We start from the raw sequence: 18502 nt of genomic DNA on the forward strand, positions 1-18502 counted from the left end.
ATTTGAGCATAGTGGTGTAGGTTTAATTATTATCTTTTGCTCCACCATGGAATATTGGATTTATTTCTTTACCTTCAACCACAATTACAGTTTGCTCTTCATTTATTACCATCATTAATATAGACACAATATATTTGGTATTATACAGTTGAAAGTGCAAAAACCGAAAGCTTTCTTCCCAGGTAAAAGAAACAATTGTGCCAAATATATTGCCACATTAAATTATCACTTGATGAGAATGCATCTTGTTGGTGCTCCATCAGCACCACGCAACCTTAAAGGTAAGCAATGCAGAGAATATAATCCTGGTTTGATATCATCCAACTTTAGGGCTTCAACAAGAATGATTTCCTGAAGCATTTAGCAGTATAATCAGCTGCAATATTTATAATTCAAGGAAAAAATGTATATACAATGACCTTTACTGTCATAAGCAAAACATGTACAGGAGGAGATTCTATTCATAAAAAAAAGTAGCAGCAGAAATGCCCATATTTTTTTTTTTTTTTTTGGGGTTGGGGGGGGGGGGGGGGGGGATTTAATGATAAGAAAAAGGAAAAGAAACACGGAAGGAATATGCAAGAATCAGGAAAATATATAAACTTCAAAGAAACAAAAGTGATACCAAAACTTGCTTGAAGCACTAGAGGGCGGTAAGTTGAGATTTTATTAGTGTTTGAAGAAGTGTCATCTGGTAAATGCAACTCATGAAAAATCAAAAAGGGCATACCTACCACACAAGGTTCCTACCAGTGCAGAACTGCAGAGGGTTTTATGCACACAGCCTTAAACCTACTTTCACAGAGACACTATTTTCAGACTTGAACCCCAGTGGTCACAATGGAAAACCCTGAACTGTCGAAGGTAAATTTGATATTCAAAACAAGGAGGCTATAACACTGTTTAGGTCTTGGTTTCATTCAAAGGGATTATATTTGAGAGCTTCAAAGGAACAGCTTTAACAAAGCTACAAACAAGAAGAGAGAGCTAGAAGATTTTTAGTCATAAAAGCTCTAAAGTGACAGCTTAGACTTAGAGCTTTAAAGTATAGAGGTACTGAGGGGATGTGGGGTTAATAAAGAACATCTAATAATAAAGAATATCTAACAGAATATTAGGTAACACTATATACAGAGCACAACATTCATATTTTGGAACACTTGCATCATTACATTGTAAACCATAATCAAAAGCAGCTGATCCTATTGAAAGAAGCAATAGACAACCTCAAAAGCAGACTGCAGATCTCCCCATCTTTTATCCATTCATCAGTTCAACTCAGTGTATCAATTACTTTTAATATCTGTACCAAAGCCAACTCATAACCATGTTATTTCTATTGAACATCAAAATGGCAACAATTGGTGGTGTCTATAACGGATCGATTGAGGTAATGATAATCCAATTTAATGAAACTTCATGCCAAGTCTAAAAAACAAATCATGTAAGGTTAAGAAAATAATTCCAAATTTGATGTTTCCTAACCAGAAAAATGCATTTGAGAAATATTATCCAAGATTTAAGAGAAAAAGTTAAAAGAAAAGCTCCAACTATAAATGAAATCTAAGAAAAAATGTCAGTAAGGATAGACATTCCATACCCTGCCTTCTAAAAAAATGTGATGGGAAGGAATTGAATCGTCATAGGCAGCAACAGATAGATAATCAATTCCTACATGTCACAACAAACACAATCATCAACATTGACTTTTCTGGGGGAAAAGAATTAGGGCAGAAACATAGGTTAGCAGCCAAAGGATTACATCAAGTGCAATGACCAAATGACATCAATCAAAATTTCAAAACTATGTGATTGCACTCTCCCATATCAGGAATGTCCGGACTTATATAGATCTGAATTGTATGATCTGGATAGTTCAATACAATACTTCAAATTCATAATCTACTGGGAGTGATTATTTCACTTTTGTAATGGTTCCTCTTCTTCTTTAATGTTCGACATTTTTCATTTTACATCAATCCACACTTTAGAGAATTCTATAATATTGAGACACTTTACAAAAGAGTTACGGTTTCAACAAGGACAAAAGAATTATCTAAATGCATTCTAAGTTGTTTTAAGTCTGTAAATGTAAATGGACTTATTATAATAGAAGATTGAAGCCCACAGCTGAATCTTCTTCTTGCAACTCAACTGTGAGTAGTTCTCCCTCTTCTCTCAGTTTCTCTTGGTCTTCTTCCTCTTGCCTACTCTCCATTGTCACTGGCCTCAATGGTTAGATATTCTCGTATACAATGAGAAAAAATTGAATACAAAAGTCATACTATATGCATAGAAACTTAAATAAGGGAATTTTTCATTTGTTAGGTCCTGCAAGTGCTCTTCCTTATATATTCACAAAGTATTTGTATCTTACCTACAAGCTTTATATCAGTGTTTTCTACCAGCCATTTGGCACCATCCTTCATGAATCCAACATAGCTTGAATCAAATTCCTTCTTCCACATAAGTCGCCTGAAATTTGGGGAATTTAACTTAATTGTATTATTTTCAATGTAAAATATATAGGAAACAGAAAAATAAGAGTTAAATTCAGTCTCCCCTTCTTCCTTGGCCGACAGCCCTCCTTCAACTCCTCAGCTCAGCTGCCTCCCTCTCTCTTCCCTTGCCCCACCCCTAGTCCTCTTTCTCTCTCCCCCTTCACCCACCAAAGCTCCTCTCTCTCCCCCATTCTCTCCCACCCTCCCCATTCCCCTTCCATCGTGGCCTTGGAGCCCAATATTTACCCCATTTCGGTGTTCACAGACAGTCAAGCGGAACAGGGAGTCTACTGGACGCGGTTCATTCAACTAGCGGAGACTCTTGTAACAGGGACTCCTGCGACACTGCTACCCTTTCTCCTCCATTTCAAGGCAGTAGGAGAGCAACCATTCCACTAAAGGATGCCACCAGCTCAATGAAGACTCTATTGTTGGGCTCAATTCTTGTAGAAAGAAGAAAAAGAAAAACACGAGAACTTAGTTTTTTCTTGCATTTGTTTTGGCTTTAGGTCTTGTGCCTTGTTGCTTTGCGTTGTTTTATTTTGTTTAGGGCCTTCTTGGCTTTGGTCAGGCTCTGCCCCTCGCTTCTTGTAATTCCCTTAACGCCCCCCCCCCTCCTTCTTTCCTTTTGGCAATGTAACATCTCTATGCATGTCATCCAGCCAAAACAAGATCCAAAAAAAGTAAGTTCAGCATAGAGGACTACAGCATAATCTGAACTGAATAGCTGTTTAGTTGTGTTACCTATCACTTTTTCTTGAAAACATGGAAAAAGTTTTGTCAGCTGAATTAAATTCATTTAAGACTTATATCAATATTGAAGGTAGCCCACAGAAAACCTAATCTACCATTCCATTCTGAGATAAAAAATAACAAATTCTAATGAATTTTTTTTCCAAAAGAACCAAAAAACTCATGTTAACATTACATGCAGTCAAAGTATGTACAAAGGAGACGGATGATTCCATTCATAAAACTGAATGTAGAGTTACGAATAGATCAATTCCCTTTGTCCAACATAACAAAGAAAGCATGCCAATTAAATGGCCACCATTATTGCAGATGCAATGTTTCAGCCATTACCTAGCTAGGCAGACAAAAACATAGATTGGAATGGTTTTGCGATGAACTACATTCTTCTTCAGATTAAGCAGGGCATGACAAGCCAGGGCAAAAGAAAATAATCATGTAAATTTAGGCTTAAGAAGTGTTTGTTGAAAAAGTGCTGATGTGTATCTCTCTCTAGAGCAGTATGCAAATTCCAAGTGTTTCTCTACTCTATTTCTTTCTAAAAGGGCAGTGCATTGATGTGCATTTTGCCCTTTCAGGAAGGTCAATCTGTGAATTTGTTTCTCTCTAATGTACCACTTGCTGCTCCATTTTATTTATTTTCAAAACTCAGTTCCACTGTTTACATGTGCATTTTGCCCTTTCAGGAAGGTCAATCTGTGTGTTCTCACATTACTATAGAAACCTGATTGTCCAAATCATTGTAAAAGAATATCAAATTTCACTTTCTTATTCTACATCCTTATCAGGCTAATGGAGCTTCATAATTCATGCTCTTGGAAGGCTGCACCATAACAAAGAACATCCTGGGTCCAAAATAACCAGAAAGAGGAATTGTATTCTTCTTAAATCAATACATCATGACATTAAACTGTATTCACCAAATGATAAGACAGTAAAATGCAACACACTGATAGAGAAGACTATAGCAAAAGGAATGCAAGATTTTGGACAGACGTTACTATGAAGATACCTGTCAGTGTTTAGTGTTCTGAACAGAACACGACGAACTCCTCTGGGAATATTCAAGGATTGAAAAACATCCGCTGTGGAAAGATGGAAACCACTGTCAAGTAATGCGGCCTCAAAAGTTTCAGTATCTGTGCAGTAAATGGTATGTTCACGGGTTTTTTACTTCCCCAAAACCCTTGCACCAAGGAACAAAAGTTAAAACATAACACTAGCATGCTGCATTCCCCTTATGTTTGGCATACTGGTATTTCATTAATCTGTATGAATGCTGATATTTCACAACTCCTAAACTGTATCCCACCCCATTCCATGTAAATGATATGTCATACTGGCTAAAGTAAACAGTTTTGAAAATTGGCTGATGATACAAAGTGCCAGTAATGAAATGAAGAAGTTAATCTGAAATGGGATTTACCAGTTATGTTTTTATCTCTTGGAACATCGACTAACAGCGCAGGACCTGTTGAAACCAATAGGCGAAGCCTTCAGAGTTGTCAAATAAAACTAAAACATTCCTGACAGGATCCAAATGCTTCCCCCTTTCCCCGTTAATAGCCGAAAATGAAGAATTCAATTTAATCAAACAGTTAGCCAACGACAATACGAGTAACTGTAGAGGGAATCGTCAGGAATGAAATGAAAGGATAGAAAAGATACCGTTGAGGACGGCAAGGTCGAGGGAATCAACATCGAAACCAGCATCGAAGTAGTGGTCGATGACATGACCAGGGGCATCGACATGGGTGCCGGTGTGAACGGACAACTTCATCTCTGAGACATTAGCGAGGGAGCCGTTCTTGATGGTGGAACGGAGCCAAAGGAACTGGCCCAACTCCTCCGATGAATCCCAATAAGGCATATCCTCCCTGTAAGTGTGGGTGATGTCAAAGATCCTTCCCTCATCGTGAACCTCTCTCCGAGGAGGAGGCAAAAGATCGTGGTCCTTCACTCTCATGCTGCAAGAACCATCACCGTAGTCCGACGGGTAAGCATCGTTGGGTTGTGAAGATGAGGTGAAAGACAGGAGAGAAAACGTGAAGCAGAGAAGCAGAACCGATAAAGCTTCCATCATCGTCATCCTGCCGGTTGCCATGGTGGAGGAGGAGCAGCGACACAGCTTGGTAGTAAACTCTGAAACTGGAGGCAGCAAGTGAGCAACTCCTTCCACGCCATATGAGTTTTCGTTTTCACAGGCGTGAACCTTTACCCGCCAAATAAATCCTGTCTCGTTGAGTACTCCTCGTTGATTTTTTTTTTATTCTTTTATAATAGTTCAATCAACTTCCCGTTTCTCAGATTCGCCATCAAAGAAATCACCCATACAGCTCCCCAAACCCACCTTTTCCAGAGAATTCTTCTGAGGTTCAGAAAAGTTTCAAATTTCAGAGATTTGAGATGGAATTAATTAGTGGGATTTACGGATTAATCTGCGTTTACACAACAAAATCCATCGGTGGAGATCATGAGATACATTTCTCGCTCAATCGAGAAACCCTTTATCCGCAGTCTAACGAAATAAAAAAAAACCCAAAATTTCATTCTTCTAAGTGTTTAGATTCCAGATCCAGTGTTTGGTGTCTAGAAGGTCAAGGGTTCAATAAAAACTTCCTTCTCTCCTTTATCTTCAGTTTTGCAACAACTTCACATTACAGGTGCGGTTATCAAGCCACAGATAAACTTCTGGGTTTCTTGTTGTATTGAAGCTATATATATCCATCATCTCTGAGGAGATCTTGAATTGGGTTCCTGTGTTTTAAGGATTAATTTACCCAGACTCCTGGGTTTTAAGAATGAAGTGAGTTCGTCTTCTCAAGCCCTTCTGATTATTGCCAGACAGGACAGCCCCTTCTGGGCGAGCCCGCGCAGTGAGTTAACTCTGAACAAATATTACTCTTCATGTACAAATTACAATCTCTAACCAAATAAAAAATAAAGAAAAAACTGAAAGAAAAGGAGAAAAGAAAACGAAAATGGGTTGTTTCCAACCGTGGAGGAATTACTCATCTAAAATTGGATTTGAAGTGTTTGGTGGAGATTGCCCAGGAGAAGTGTAAGCCGCAGGATCAAAAATTTAGGGAACGAAACTGTGTAGGGAAGTCTTTCTAATTCTGACAATGGAGTAGGGCCGTGCACAGCCGTTGCTTTCTCTTTTGTCCGATTGAGTGATCCAATACTGACGACCCATCGAAACAACCAAAAGGATTAAAAGAAAATTTTAAAATAATAAAAATGAAGTTTTATTGAAAAAGAGTGATCGACAGTGATCGATCCAGTTCACGACCCTATTTCCAATACCTATTAAACCATATGATTAAGGAAAGTATTTCCTTGGATTCTTATAACGAATTTATTTATTTGTTCTAGGTAAAGATAACCGTTACTGATTAGGATTAGCAAAAATAAATAAATTATAGCCATCGTGAATGGGGTTCCCCTCCCGGCCTCCCCCTACCTGCTTGCTTACGTGTTCGACGTAATGTCGCTGAGAGCTGACCAACCAAGGTTTGAGAAGTATATAGAGTCGTGGCTCAAACATGTGGTGGTGGAAACTGGAAAGAAAAGCCCCTGAAGGCGTCGGCGTGTCGAAGAGAATCCTATTCCCTATTCTGTGCTCACCCACTCTCACCAGACTGCCAAGTCGGGTCCAGCTCACCCAAATCCACTGCCTCCCCTTCAACGTTGCTTTGATCCTCTGGTTTTAAACACACAGTTGAGGGGAGCTTCACCTTGCTTTTACATCTACGGATTCACAGAAGGAAGTTCAGATTTGGAATTGAGCTGGGACTTGGAAGTTGGAACCCAAATTGTGAGAACTAAAGGCAAGAAGAGTCTGTGAAGTCACAGTCCTGCCTTTTCCTTTACCTTCCCATGTCGAACAACATTCTTTTTCTTCTTCTTCTTCTCTGTCTCTCCTTCTTGCTTTCACATCTTCGAGTACAAGCGGCCACTCTTCCCTCTGATATCTACGCACTCAAGGCATTCAAGGCCTCAATCAAACCAAATTCCATCTCTTCCTGGTCATGCCTTGGTTCCTGGAATTTTTCCTTCGATCCTTGCTCTCTTCCTCGCCGGACCAACTTCATCTGTGGCATCTCCTGTAGTCCTGACTCCACCCGTATCACCTCACTCACCCTGGACCCCGTTGGTTACTCAGGCACCCTCACTCCTCTCCTCTCTCAGCTCACCCAGCTTACCCAACTGGACCTCTCCGACAATTCCTTCTATGGTGCAATCCCCTCCTCCCTCTCCTCCCTCGTTAAACTTGAGACCCTTAGCCTCAGAAACAATGCCTTCTCCGGCAACATTCCTCCCTCCTTAACCAAACTTGCTTCTCTCGTGTCTCTGGATATGTCCAACAATGCCCTCACAGGACCCCTTCCCTTGGACCTGAGTTCCTTCTCCAACTTGACAACTATTGACATCAGCTTCAACAATCTAACTGGTTCTCTGCCCAAACTTCCCCCAAACCTGGTGGAGCTGGCTCTGAAGGCCAATTCTTTATCAGGGTCACTTGCACAATCTTCATTTCAAGGAATTACCCAGTTGGAGGTTGTGGAACTCAGTGCTAACAACTTCACAGGAACTGTAGAAGCCTGGTTCTTCCTCATGCCGTCTCTGCAGCAAATTGATTTAGCCAACAACAGTTTCACACGGATTCAGATACCCACACCTGGGTACACGAAGAACAGCGAACTGGTGGCGGTTGATTTGGGGTTTAACAGTATCAAAGGGCACTTGCCCGTGAATTTCGCGAGTTTCCCCCAACTGGCTTCACTTACGCTGAGTTATAACAGATTCCGTGGTCCAATCCCCTGGGAGTTCTACAAGAAGGTGAGTGATCAGAGTCTGAGAAGGCTGTTCCTTGACGGAAATTTCTTGAATGGGAAACCACCGGCAGGGTTCTTCTCAGGGCCTGGGTCGTCGGTGATTGGGAGCTTCGGTGATAATTGTCTTGAGAGTTGCCCTGCTACGTCACAGCTCTGTTCGTCTTCGCAGAGACCAAGCCGTATATGCCGGCGAGCGTACCCTGGCTGGCCCAGTCCTTAGATTTTCAGTCTTAATACATTTTGTCAGATCCTGAGATCTATCCATTTTTATCTAATAGTACAATGATCAGAGTGTATAATAAATAACCGATTCCGACTCAGATTTTCTGAAGCTGGGTTTTTACATTGGATTCTTTTTCTGTACAGCCAAGAGAATTAAATTTCATTGATGATTCTGGGTTTCTCATGTGTGTCAAACCAACGGTGTAATCTGGGTACTGTTTTTTGGGTAGGAATCTGGGTACCTGGGTAGAAATACCGTAGAATAGAGTATTACGTTTGCCCAAGTTTTGCCCGGCCTGGCTCTGTCTCTTACCTAGATTCTGCCCAACGCTTCTCGCCCTTATTGCATACATTCTACATTTGGGCTCCAGTAATGCTAGTGGTTAACCCATCTTCTTTGGTTTGCCTCCATGGTGATGATGAATTCTGGGTAAAAGGATATGAATGTGCGTCATCATGTCAGTAGGAGAAAGTAAATCTCACCATCTGATGTGTTAAAAACTTTTTCTTCCTGTTTCACAGGTAAATATTTGAAGCACTTAAACAAAAGTAAAAGACACGATCAAACATGGTAGGATCCACTAGAGTTGTTTGCTTCCCTTTTAAGTTTCCGAAAAGCAATAAAAGAGAAAGGCACTTGTAAATGGGGTTTCCTTTCAGTGCAATACTTGTTGGGTGAAGCAGGTTATTATTGTGTGATGGTCAAAAGGTAAAAGAAGCAGAGAGCACTTGAACCAGCAAAACACGGCATGCTTGATGCTTCTTTCTCGTCACCCCACTCATTAAAGTGTTGAGTTCTTCACCATCACCATCCGTGGACTTAAATGTACCTTTGATACTATCAACATAAAGTGAGATAACTGATGAAATATCAAATGGAATTCAGTCCAAAAATATGAAGGCATTTAAGAGGAGATATCCCAAATGTAAGATCATTAACTGGCAACCAGTAGGTTCAATCCCATTCCAATCATGTTAAACCAGTCTAATAAAGGGAATTTTGTTTTGGGTCGTTTTCAATTCTGGTCCAGTTTGGTTTATGGACTCCTTCCGATTCAGCTAATCTGAGCAAATTCCAGAGAGATCATCCAAAACAGAGCAACACGCAGAACAGTATAATGAAAACCAAATAAAAACATGATTTATGCTCTGAAGAATAGTTTTCATGGGGGGAGAGAGAGAGAACAGTTTCCAGCTATTCGGTCCATATTCAAGTATGCAACAACCTAATTTGATAATTATGCCAACGGTTAGCCAGGCATTAAGGTGCACCTACCCAATACAAATCCTTTCCAATACACACAAACACACCAAGAAAAAATAATTCTCCATGATGGAGTCATAATCTTTATGTTTAAGCCTTGAGAACAAGGAATCTCTATAGATATTTAATAATTTGATAAATTTACAAATGTTTGGTGAGAGGGATTATCTTCATTTTTTCCCCTCTTTTCTTTAGAAGGGGGATTTGGTGCACATGGTGATGCCCACCAAACTCAAGCCTTGGGAATTCTCTTTTTTGTAAGCTGGGTTATTTACTGTTTCTCATGTTTTGGTCCTCAAGCTTGATTTTAGAATAAGCAATGCTGAGGAGGACCACGGGTTAGCTACCTAAAGCAGAATTCAAAGAAGGTTCGGTGCTTTTTTCAATTGAAGACAAAACAAACTCTTTAGCATTTAAACATTAAAGAGAGGCTTAGTTTGATAGATAACCAGTAAAGAAAAGAAAAAAGACATCTTTCTGTCATTTTTTTAAAGGGATAGTGGATAACAAATGCACCAATGGATTTGGTGCACATGGCAATGTCAACCAGACAGAGACCTTTGATATGATATTTTACACCTTTCAATAAGGATCTTTTTCTGGTTGGCAACTTTAGTTCGTTAGACCAATTTTCAGAAGGAGAAATGATGGAGACACCCAGCGAATTATGGTAACAGAACTCATAATTGACAATGCAGATTATATGTGCTAGAAATAAACAAAATGACTGATCGACACAAGTTCCAGTTAGCACAAGAGAATGAGGTGATCAAGAAAGATAAAGGAAACAGACTCTTGCTTTGCTAGAGATACTTCTGGATAACAAATCCACCCCTTCGTAGAGATCTTGACCTGAAGTGGCACCAGGTGATCTGGATGTACCTTAAAAATATGAAGTACCTCAAACAAAAGGTTTAGATTTCTAGTTTTTCTTATACATCTTTAAAACTCTGATGTTATAAATATGTTGAGAGGAGATGCATATCCAAAGTCAAATAAGATATGAACTAACATTGCAAAATGGCTCTAGAATCATGGGCAGCTCATAAGTTATTGCATCTGCAAGGTCCCTGACATACAGAACTAGAAATTACCCAGCTTTACCTAATGGTGAACGCTAGTAATCTCTGCAAGGGCTGGATTTCACCACTCATGACAACCATGTATCAGAGGTTCAGAAGTGGGTAAGTTTAAGATAGCAGAGCTTACCACCAGCACTGACAAAGTGACAGTAGTCCAAGTTTAACAGTGATCTCACAGGTACTTGATGCATTTGGGAGGTCTAGTTTGATTGCAAAAACAAGCAGTGTTGCATCATGCAGTTCATCCTGCAACCAGGGCTAGTTTACATTCTCTATGTCAACAAGAAAACAACAATTTGTGGCAGAAAATGAGCTGGAATCCTCTGAAACAATCATGAATCTTTGTAATTTCGCCTCTTAGAAAGAAAATGACTAAACAAGATGAGAACTGAAACAATCAAATTAAATAGCCACAGCCCTAGCAGTAGGAACAGAAAATAAGATAAAAGAGGAGAGGTCAAATTAGAGGCCAAACACTGGAGAAACCTAAAACCTATTGCTGTATCAACAACAGCAATCGACATTATTTGTTGATCATAATCATCTAATCTGATGAACTGTATGTTGTGGGCCATTTGCACTCAGATGTCCAATGGTAATTTTGATCAGAGTATACTACTTATCTGACTGGTTGATTTTTAACCAGAGAGGTAAGGGTAAGCTTGCTTTAAAGTTGTAATCTCTACATACTTGCTCAGACTCAAATTGGTAGGCCTCTTTCTGCAACTTATGTAAATAACCAGTTCTGAGGCTCCTGGTTGTTATCCATGAGATTAGGCTTTTTTTCTAGACTAGATAGAATGCTCCCTATGTTTTGAAATATCCAGATGCAAAATCAATACACATTTTTCTCTTCCTGAATAATCAGAGGTTGGGGTATAAATAGTGGGTGAACTGTAAAACTGTCTCTGTTTTCTGTCTTGTTTCTGAATTCTGATGATACAATATAGGAATGAGAAATTTCACTCCATGTTTTACCATATGGAAATAAGCCAAGTGATAGTGAAACGAGTAACAGTTTTACACTTTCCTAAAATTATTACTAACCTCAGCGAGCATTCAATATAGCTCATTTTGGGCCTCCAAATTTGTTCTGTGTCATTGCTATACACTACGAGAACAACTCCCTGAGAATTCTGAAAGCATTGTCGCCACAAAGTCAAGTCTATTTCATAGTGAGTTGGAAAGATGCACGTTTCTGTTTTCAGGACATTATGAAAAAAAAATGTTTGTAGAGATGCATTTAAGTTGCATTAAGTCCAAATGGAAGATGCACATTATTAAAGAATGGTATCATATGTATCCTACAATGTGAACAAATATATGCTCAGAAGAAATAAAATGATGTAGAGATTTTGGGTTTAGGATGAACATCCCAACCTACCCAACCTACAGAAGGAATTTTAGGTTGAAGATTTGTAAATTTGAGGGGAAAATGAAGCATGAATCAACATGAAATAGCCAGAGAAATCATCATTTAGGAAAAGAAAGCTCTTTACACAAAAAAGCATATATGAAGAATAATGAAGCGAGCAAATGATACAAGTCTGTATGGACAAATCTAGCATCTTATCTTGCCCTCGTAGATCCCATACCGTGAAGGTGACACTTTCGTATTCCACAGTTTCCACAGCAAAACCTGAATAATCAAGAAATTACTAACTACTGTTGTTACCATCTAGGATTGGTAAAATTGCTGCATAAGATTGAATATTATGCGTATCAGATACAAAGCATTTGCAAAATTTCAAAACTACAAGATGGTAAACTTACAAGAAGCACTCTGTAATGGAATTTGGAACAAAACTAAATAACAAAAGTGGGTATCGGGTAGCAATCTTTCCAAGCTTCAATTTGTACAGAATTGTTCTCTTGCCAGCGGCATCAAAATCCTAATTTCCCTGAGCCTAAAAAGGAAATTGCAGTGATCTTAGGTAAAGAAAACCCTGGACAGAACCCACCCAAAACGCATCGAAATAAAGAACTTCTGATGGATTATTTCACCTAAAGAGGCATTCGAGTAGCAGAAATTTTGAAAGGCACCGTGGTTTTCCGTCCATTCTTTTGCCATTGGTTGATACGGTGCAGGCTTCCAGTCGTTGCCATCGGAGAAGAATTCTAAGCGGGAAACTTGAACGACAGGTATAATTGGGGGACCCACTCGGAACCCAAAGCGGCTTCATCTCTTCACATTCTCACTGGGAACACGCATCTATATCTGAAGCCCTAAGTTTAAGCTTCCATAGCCTATATATAATACAAATATCAGGTAGCAGCCAAAATTCTCAACTCTTGATTAGCTTTATACAAAGTAAGTCGTGGTAAAGAGAAGATCAAACTGTTTTGTGGTGTCAAATACATTACAGAAAAATAAAGTCTCAATGCCAGAAGTAATAAGTAATAACTTCGTAAGTTCAAATCTCTTTGGGGCCAGAGCCTCTTCCCCATAGTATATATAAGCTCCCATCCCCTGGGCGACTTGCTAAGGTGCTTGGTTCTCATCACGGTCCGAAGTTGCAGAAGCCTTGGGCACTGGGTACATTGTTTAATGAAAATCAAGAGACAAAGCTGAAGCATAAAAATAACTGAACTCACTGCTATAAACCATCAAGACACTTGATTATTGCAATAATAACTGATTTGAAAGCCGGGAAATACTTTAGACAATAAGAAGGCGTAGAACATCTTAAGTTTCAAAATTGAAAGCCACAAATTGAAGATTACAACTTGAGGAAAACAAATTCTTCAATTGCTTGTATCTCCCCAATCTTTCTCAAGGTCTCTTTGCTGGGTTCTTCGTCAACACCAATGGTCATTACTGCTTGCTTTCCGGGGGCAATCCTCCCAACACTCATGAAGCTCACGTTGACATTTTCTTCACCCAATATACTACCCACCTTTCCAATTATACCTGGTTGATCAACCTGCCTACACAGTATGAGGCTGCCTTCTAAGCTCACATCCACATCAAATGAGCCCACCTTAGCTAAATGGGGTGTCAGATCCTTCACCTTTCCCTCCACTTTAATCTCCCCAGCCTCCGAGATAGCACTAGCAAATTTTGATTCCACATTGGCGATTTGAACCTGGATGAACTCAAGTGGATTCTCAGGTGAACCGTCAAGCAGGATTCGCTCTTCAGTAATCCGCAATCCTCTCTGTTTGGCAATGAAGTCAGCATTTACAAGATTGACAAACACAGTTGATATAGGCTCGATCAAACCCTTGGTGATCATAGCACGAAGCACCCTAGTATCAAGATCATCAGGTGCTCTGGCAGATGCATAAGTAACCTTCACTGTCTTTATACCACTTCCACCCGCTACCAACTGTACAGCCAGTCTACCAAGCTTCTCCGCCAGTACAATAAATGGTGCAAGCTCTGACAAAACCTGTTTTTAAGAAAAGAATGGTAAATATTACTCACTAGGTAAAGATACGCTATGTCAGAAGACACGGTGCTTGCCACCTATACACAACAGAGCAAGAAAAAGTAGAGGATGCAAATCACTTTCCCAACCATATGATCTTATGAGATGGTAGAGATGAAGTTTATTTTGATAATAGTACTTAAACTTGGACTTGCACCAAATACAGTTTGCCTCTATGGTAAACCTCTATAACAGGGAAATACAAATCTGCACTATTTGCAGTGGTAACGGCCAACGAACCACAGACCACATCTTCTGCAGTTCTTTTGTACTTTTTGGCTGCTGTTATTGCCAAGACTTGAACCTTTGATCTCAAGGTTGAGTGTAGATGAGACAAAGCATTGAGATACTTGGTTGCAGCTCTATCGTTAGAAAGATGGGATGTGAACCAGATTTCTCATTTTAATTCTGTCTTTATCACACACACACAAACATAGACTTGTGCATATGCAGAGTTAGCAAATCAGGAGACTTTGGAAACTGCTCAGTATTTTCTTTCTCGACACTTTTGAAGGAAATGATAAGTATGGTGGTCTTGACTATCTGGCAGGGCCACTTCTAATTAATGAGATCTCAAATCATGACTCATGGAATACCAATTTTTCATCATAAACTCCTGTGAACTCGTCTATACGAGAAGCATCAGAATATATCATGGGAGAAACAACAAATAATTTGGAATACCCAAAATTTTTGGACAAACTAAAATGGATGAAAAGGGATCAAATTATGATAATCGAGTAAGTAGCCAAATTTTGCTACCTACCTTTTAAGAGATTAAGTTGCAGATCTTTTTTACTATGATCAGAACCACAAATTTCCTATTAAGATGATTAACATGGATTATATTGATGGAGAGGAGACACATAAAGCCAAGATCTCTAGAGAGTACCTCAGGAGGGACCATCGGTGCATTTACAGCAGTAGCAGCAAGCTCCCCTTTCAAGGCACCAACAACAGCTTCAGCTATTTCAATGGCCACTCCTTCCTGATAATTGTAATAAAAATGTCAAAAGATGGCAAACAGACGCAATGAATGACATATAGCAGATGTCATGGTAGATAAAGCCAACATACCTGAGCTTCCGTGGTGCTGGCACCAAGATGAGGAGTCACAGTTACCCTGTCATGCTGTACCAACTTGCTGTCTTTTGGAGGTGGCTCTTCAGTAAAGACATCAAGAGCTGCCTGGATGAATGAAATTGAAAAGTTTATCAATAGTTCCTTCTATTTTTGAAAAGAGAAATTGATGTATAGGCTCTCCCAGAGGAAATGAGAAGAACCTGAGCAACAATCCCAGAGTCTAATGCCCTCACAAGAGCCTCCTCATCAATCACTCCACCACGAGCAACATTGACTATGAGAACCCCCTTCTTCATCTTTGCAAAAGATTCATCATTGAACATCTTTGATGTAGCAGGAGTGAGAGGCATGTGCAATGATATGAAATCTGCAACTGATAGAGCTTCATCAAAAGACACCATTTCAACACCAATTGCACGGGCACGGTCTGCAGGGGCATATGGGTCATGTGCAATCACATGCATACCCAGCCCCTTGGCACGCCGGGCAACCTCTGATCCCACCTTGCCAAATCCCATCACAGCAAGTGTTTTTCCAACAAGTGAAACACCAACAAGTTTGTTTCGTTCCCACTTGCCTGCATTTACCAAAATAAAGTGGCTTTATTGCTTTTGTTTTGTAGATCCTGAAGACCAAAACTCTGAAATAGTGCCTTTTGAACTGGCAAGATCAATTTGCATAATGAATACAGTATTTTTTTTTTTTTTTTTTTTTTTTTTTTGAGGGGCAGGGGGGTGTTGGTGGGTGTAGAATTTATTAATAATGTTTTTAAAGACAAAAGGACATGCAATCATGGTTTTAATTCATCATGTATGCCATAATCCCTCAGTAAACTTATTTCAGAGAAGAACTAAAATATTACGACGTTATAAGGAAATATCTTCTTTGCAAAAGGGAACTGATGTTGGTTTGCATTCATCAAGTCAACGAATATTCATGGTGAGTGAATGGTGAGTGCATAAAATCTTGTTAAGTCGTATCTGCAGTCTATAATACATGCTGTGAGATTTACTTCAATAACACTGCTTTCTTCCCCCAACCCAAAAAAGAAAAAGGATTCTATTGTACTGATACAAGAAAAAAGGTGCTTTGTTTGAAAATTTTCTTAGGCATCAAGAATGGGACATAAATCAGGAAAATCACTTTAGAACAAAAAACTTCAGAGGAAAATCAATCAGTCAAATTGAAAGTCATGCACAAAGAGGATGAATTGTACATTTTGGATTTCATTCACTTCTATGTGCTGAAGGATGGTGTCTGCTTGGAGTTGCAAATGAAAAGAGTGAGCAATTATAAAGAAAAGAACAAGTTTAATGCTGTTGACAACATTAAACAGTTACAAAATGTTGGATCTTTTCACCAGACAGTATAATGAGTGATATTTCAAAATGAACAATAGTTTTAATTCCATGGCTATTGGAACTATGATTCCCCATATGTAAAGTGTAAACTACTCCTCACCGCCTACCAGGTCTCATCTCAAGCTGTGATATAGATGCTTCCAGAAGCGCGAACCCCATGTCGAAGGCTTCCGCACAAGCAAAGCTTGGGGTGGCATTTACCTTATGCAGTCTTATCCTGGCAATTTTTGCTGAGAAGCTGTTTTGATACCTTGACCTTAGTCAACAACTATGGTATAGACTCTTATGGGAAGATATGATTAAATTAGGTCCCTACCTAATATAAATTTATCTTACCTCATTAATATCCAGCTAACATGCAATCTTTCCAACAGTTAAGACATCTTGAGGTTCAATGTTCTGATTTCTTCTAAATTAGGGTTTGTGAAATGCGGAGGACCAAACAAGTAGGAGCATCACTTGCTAAATCACTGAATTATAGTGTTCTGATGAGTTGTTGGATGGAGGACTTGATGCTATATAATTCAACAGCGTAGGTGCCTTCAATAAATCCCTATGATCTCAACCTGGAAACTGAGAAGTTATCAATTTGATAATTCACTGGCTAAATTGAGTTCGACAACAATCTCTTCCAGTTCTCTGTTTCATGTGAGTGCTTGGAACCTGATGTATGTTGTAACATATGATAAGGCAGTGTAGTGATTTTACTTGAATCAGTTGCATGTGTTGTGTCCACTTTTCGCAGCAGTAATATCATAATGATATTTTTCGACGCAGAGAATTAGTTTCAGGAACAAGGGCATTCATCAAAGCAATCAAGGTATAAAATACTCCAGAGAGAATTCCCGATAACTGACGAACACATACGAATTGAACGACAAAATGCCTAAACGAAAGACTGATACAGTGTTGGATAAAAAGAAGGGGAAAAGATGAGGACCAACCAGCCTTGAGAGAGGCATCAGCCCTGGCGATGTTGCGAGCCATAGCAGTGAGGAGGGCAACGGCGTGCTCAGCGGCAGCAACAGTATTAGCTGTGGGAGCATTGACTACAAGGCAACCATGCTCTGTAGCGGCCGACAGATCAACGTTGTCGATGCCAACCCCAGCGCGTCCAACCACTTTAAGTCGGCCGCCAGACGACTCGAAGACTTCGCGAGTGACTTTGGTAGCACTCCTAACAATCAAGGCGTCGCAAAGAGAGATCTTGGTACAGAGATCCTCCAAAGTCATGTTATAGGAGCAGTCGATGTTGGCAAATTCCTTAAGGAGTTTAAGCCCAGCCTCACCGAGCTTCTCCGCCACGAGAACCGTTGGTTTCGCGTCCATCGCCAGCACAACGAAGGAAGCCCTTTGCTGCCCAACGCGACGAGGGGCAGCGACGTTCATTCTGAAGATGTTGGAGAGAGAAGGACGACATGAGAGAGACGCTGACAAGGAAGAAGAAGAAGAAGATAAAGGGAATGGTTTATTGTTGAAGGATGACGCAGAGAGAAGATTTGCAGAGGCAGTAGCCGCCATTGTGCTCCGGTTCCGACTTGATGCCTTGCTCCACAGTCTACACCTAATTAAACACGTCACTCTTTACCAAAAATAGAAAGCTAAATACCTCCTTTGATTTGAATTTGGTGAGAAAATTATTGAAGGAAATCTATCCAGGTCAATTCCAATGCAAATCAATATGGTTGACAGCAGGAGAAAGGAATCAGATACATAAGGGCTTTATTCCCGGAGATCTTCTTTTCCTTGTTGATAAGATATTCTATTGATATCTTAGTGGAAATAGACGAACACGAGAGGACCTTAATTTCAAAACGTCTGCTTCTGTGTAGCTGTTGTTCTTGTGTCAGCTGACCCCCTTTTTATCCACCAAAATGAAAATTTTAAGAAGTCCAAAGTACAATGATTAACACTATCAAATATAATTTATTCTTTTCCACCACGTTCAGGATTTTGAGATTGAAAGAATA

At 39.7% G+C, this 18502-nt stretch overlaps 3 protein-coding genes across 5 annotated transcripts; 1 reads left to right on the plus strand and 2 right to left on the minus strand.

Moving 5' to 3' along the window:
• Positions 1 to 22: 22 nt before the first annotated feature.
• Positions 23 to 6376, minus strand: LOC149017135 (cyclase-like protein 3). 3 transcript variants are annotated; one of them, XM_089151462.1, is made up of 7 exons: positions 4920 to 6376; positions 4678 to 4722; positions 4264 to 4336; positions 2378 to 2475; positions 1601 to 1671; positions 1227 to 1303; positions 268 to 351 (listed from the first exon to the last, which is right to left on the minus strand). In XM_089151462.1, exons 1-6 carry the CDS (start codon positions 5353 to 5355, stop codon positions 1274 to 1276), a joined length of 753 nt encoding a protein of 250 aa, XP_089007588.1. In that variant the 5' UTR covers positions 5356 to 6376; the 3' UTR covers positions 268 to 351; positions 1227 to 1273. The 3 variants fall into 3 exon arrangements, with proteins under 3 accessions (XP_089007586.1, XP_089007588.1, XP_089007587.1); XM_089151460.1 differs by lacking the exon at positions 1227 to 1303 and having other exon boundaries at positions 23 to 351; positions 4920 to 6375; XM_089151461.1 differs by lacking the exon at positions 268 to 351 and having other exon boundaries at positions 701 to 1303.
• Positions 6377 to 6818: 442 nt separating this feature from the next.
• Positions 6819 to 9081, plus strand: LOC149017136 (uncharacterized). The gene has a single exon (XM_089151465.1). The coding sequence runs from the start codon at positions 7131 to 7133 to the stop codon at positions 8307 to 8309; it is 1179 nt and encodes a 392-aa protein (XP_089007591.1). The 5' UTR covers positions 6819 to 7130; the 3' UTR covers positions 8310 to 9081.
• A 3885-nt stretch (positions 9082 to 12966) lies between these two features.
• On the minus strand, positions 12967 to 18378 carry LOC149017137 (D-3-phosphoglycerate dehydrogenase 3, chloroplastic-like). Its single transcript, XM_089151466.1, has 5 exons — positions 17477 to 18378; positions 15372 to 15748; positions 15166 to 15276; positions 14981 to 15076; positions 12967 to 14049 (listed from the first exon to the last, which is right to left on the minus strand). The coding sequence occupies exons 1-5, from the start codon at positions 18051 to 18053 to the stop codon at positions 13378 to 13380; spliced, it is 1833 nt and encodes a 610-aa protein (XP_089007592.1). The 5' UTR covers positions 18054 to 18378; the 3' UTR covers positions 12967 to 13377.
• Between the last annotated feature and the right edge of the window lie 124 nt (positions 18379 to 18502).

Source organism: Hakea prostrata, chromosome 4, assembly GCF_041222555.1.
Source record: "Hakea prostrata isolate BN-2017 chromosome 4, UWA_Hpros_2, whole genome shotgun sequence".
Taxonomy (NCBI): Eukaryota; Viridiplantae; Streptophyta; class Magnoliopsida; order Proteales; family Proteaceae; genus Hakea; species Hakea prostrata.

Excerpts from the sequence above, each read along its gene's own strand:
- LOC149017135 (XM_089151460.1), bottom strand. The coding sequence starts at position 5,355 with ATGGCAACCGGCAGGATGACGATGATGGAAGCTTTATCGGTTCTGCTT. Across the intron at positions 4,337-4,677 it reads AAGAGATAAAAACATAACTG|CGGATGTTTTTCAATCCTTG; the intron begins GTAAATCCCATT and ends ATCTTTCCACAG. Across the intron at positions 2,476-4,263 it reads AGAACACTAAACACTGACAG|GCGACTTATGTGGAAGAAGG; the intron begins GTATCTTCATAG and ends CCCAAATTTCAG.
- LOC149017136 (XM_089151465.1), top strand. The coding sequence starts at position 7,131 with ATGTCGAACAACATTCTTTTTCTTCTTCTTCTTCTCTGTCTCTCCTTC.
- LOC149017137 (XM_089151466.1), bottom strand. The coding sequence starts at position 18,053 with ATGGCGGCTACTGCCTCTGCAAATCTTCTCTCTGCGTCATCCTTCAAC. Across the intron at positions 15,749-17,476 it reads TGATGCCTCTCTCAAGGCTG|GCAAGTGGGAACGAAACAAA; the intron begins GTTGGTCCTCAT and ends TGGTAAATGCAG. Across the intron at positions 15,077-15,165 it reads CCAGCACCACGGAAGCTCAG|GAAGGAGTGGCCATTGAAAT; the intron begins GTATGTTGGCTT and ends TACAATTATCAG.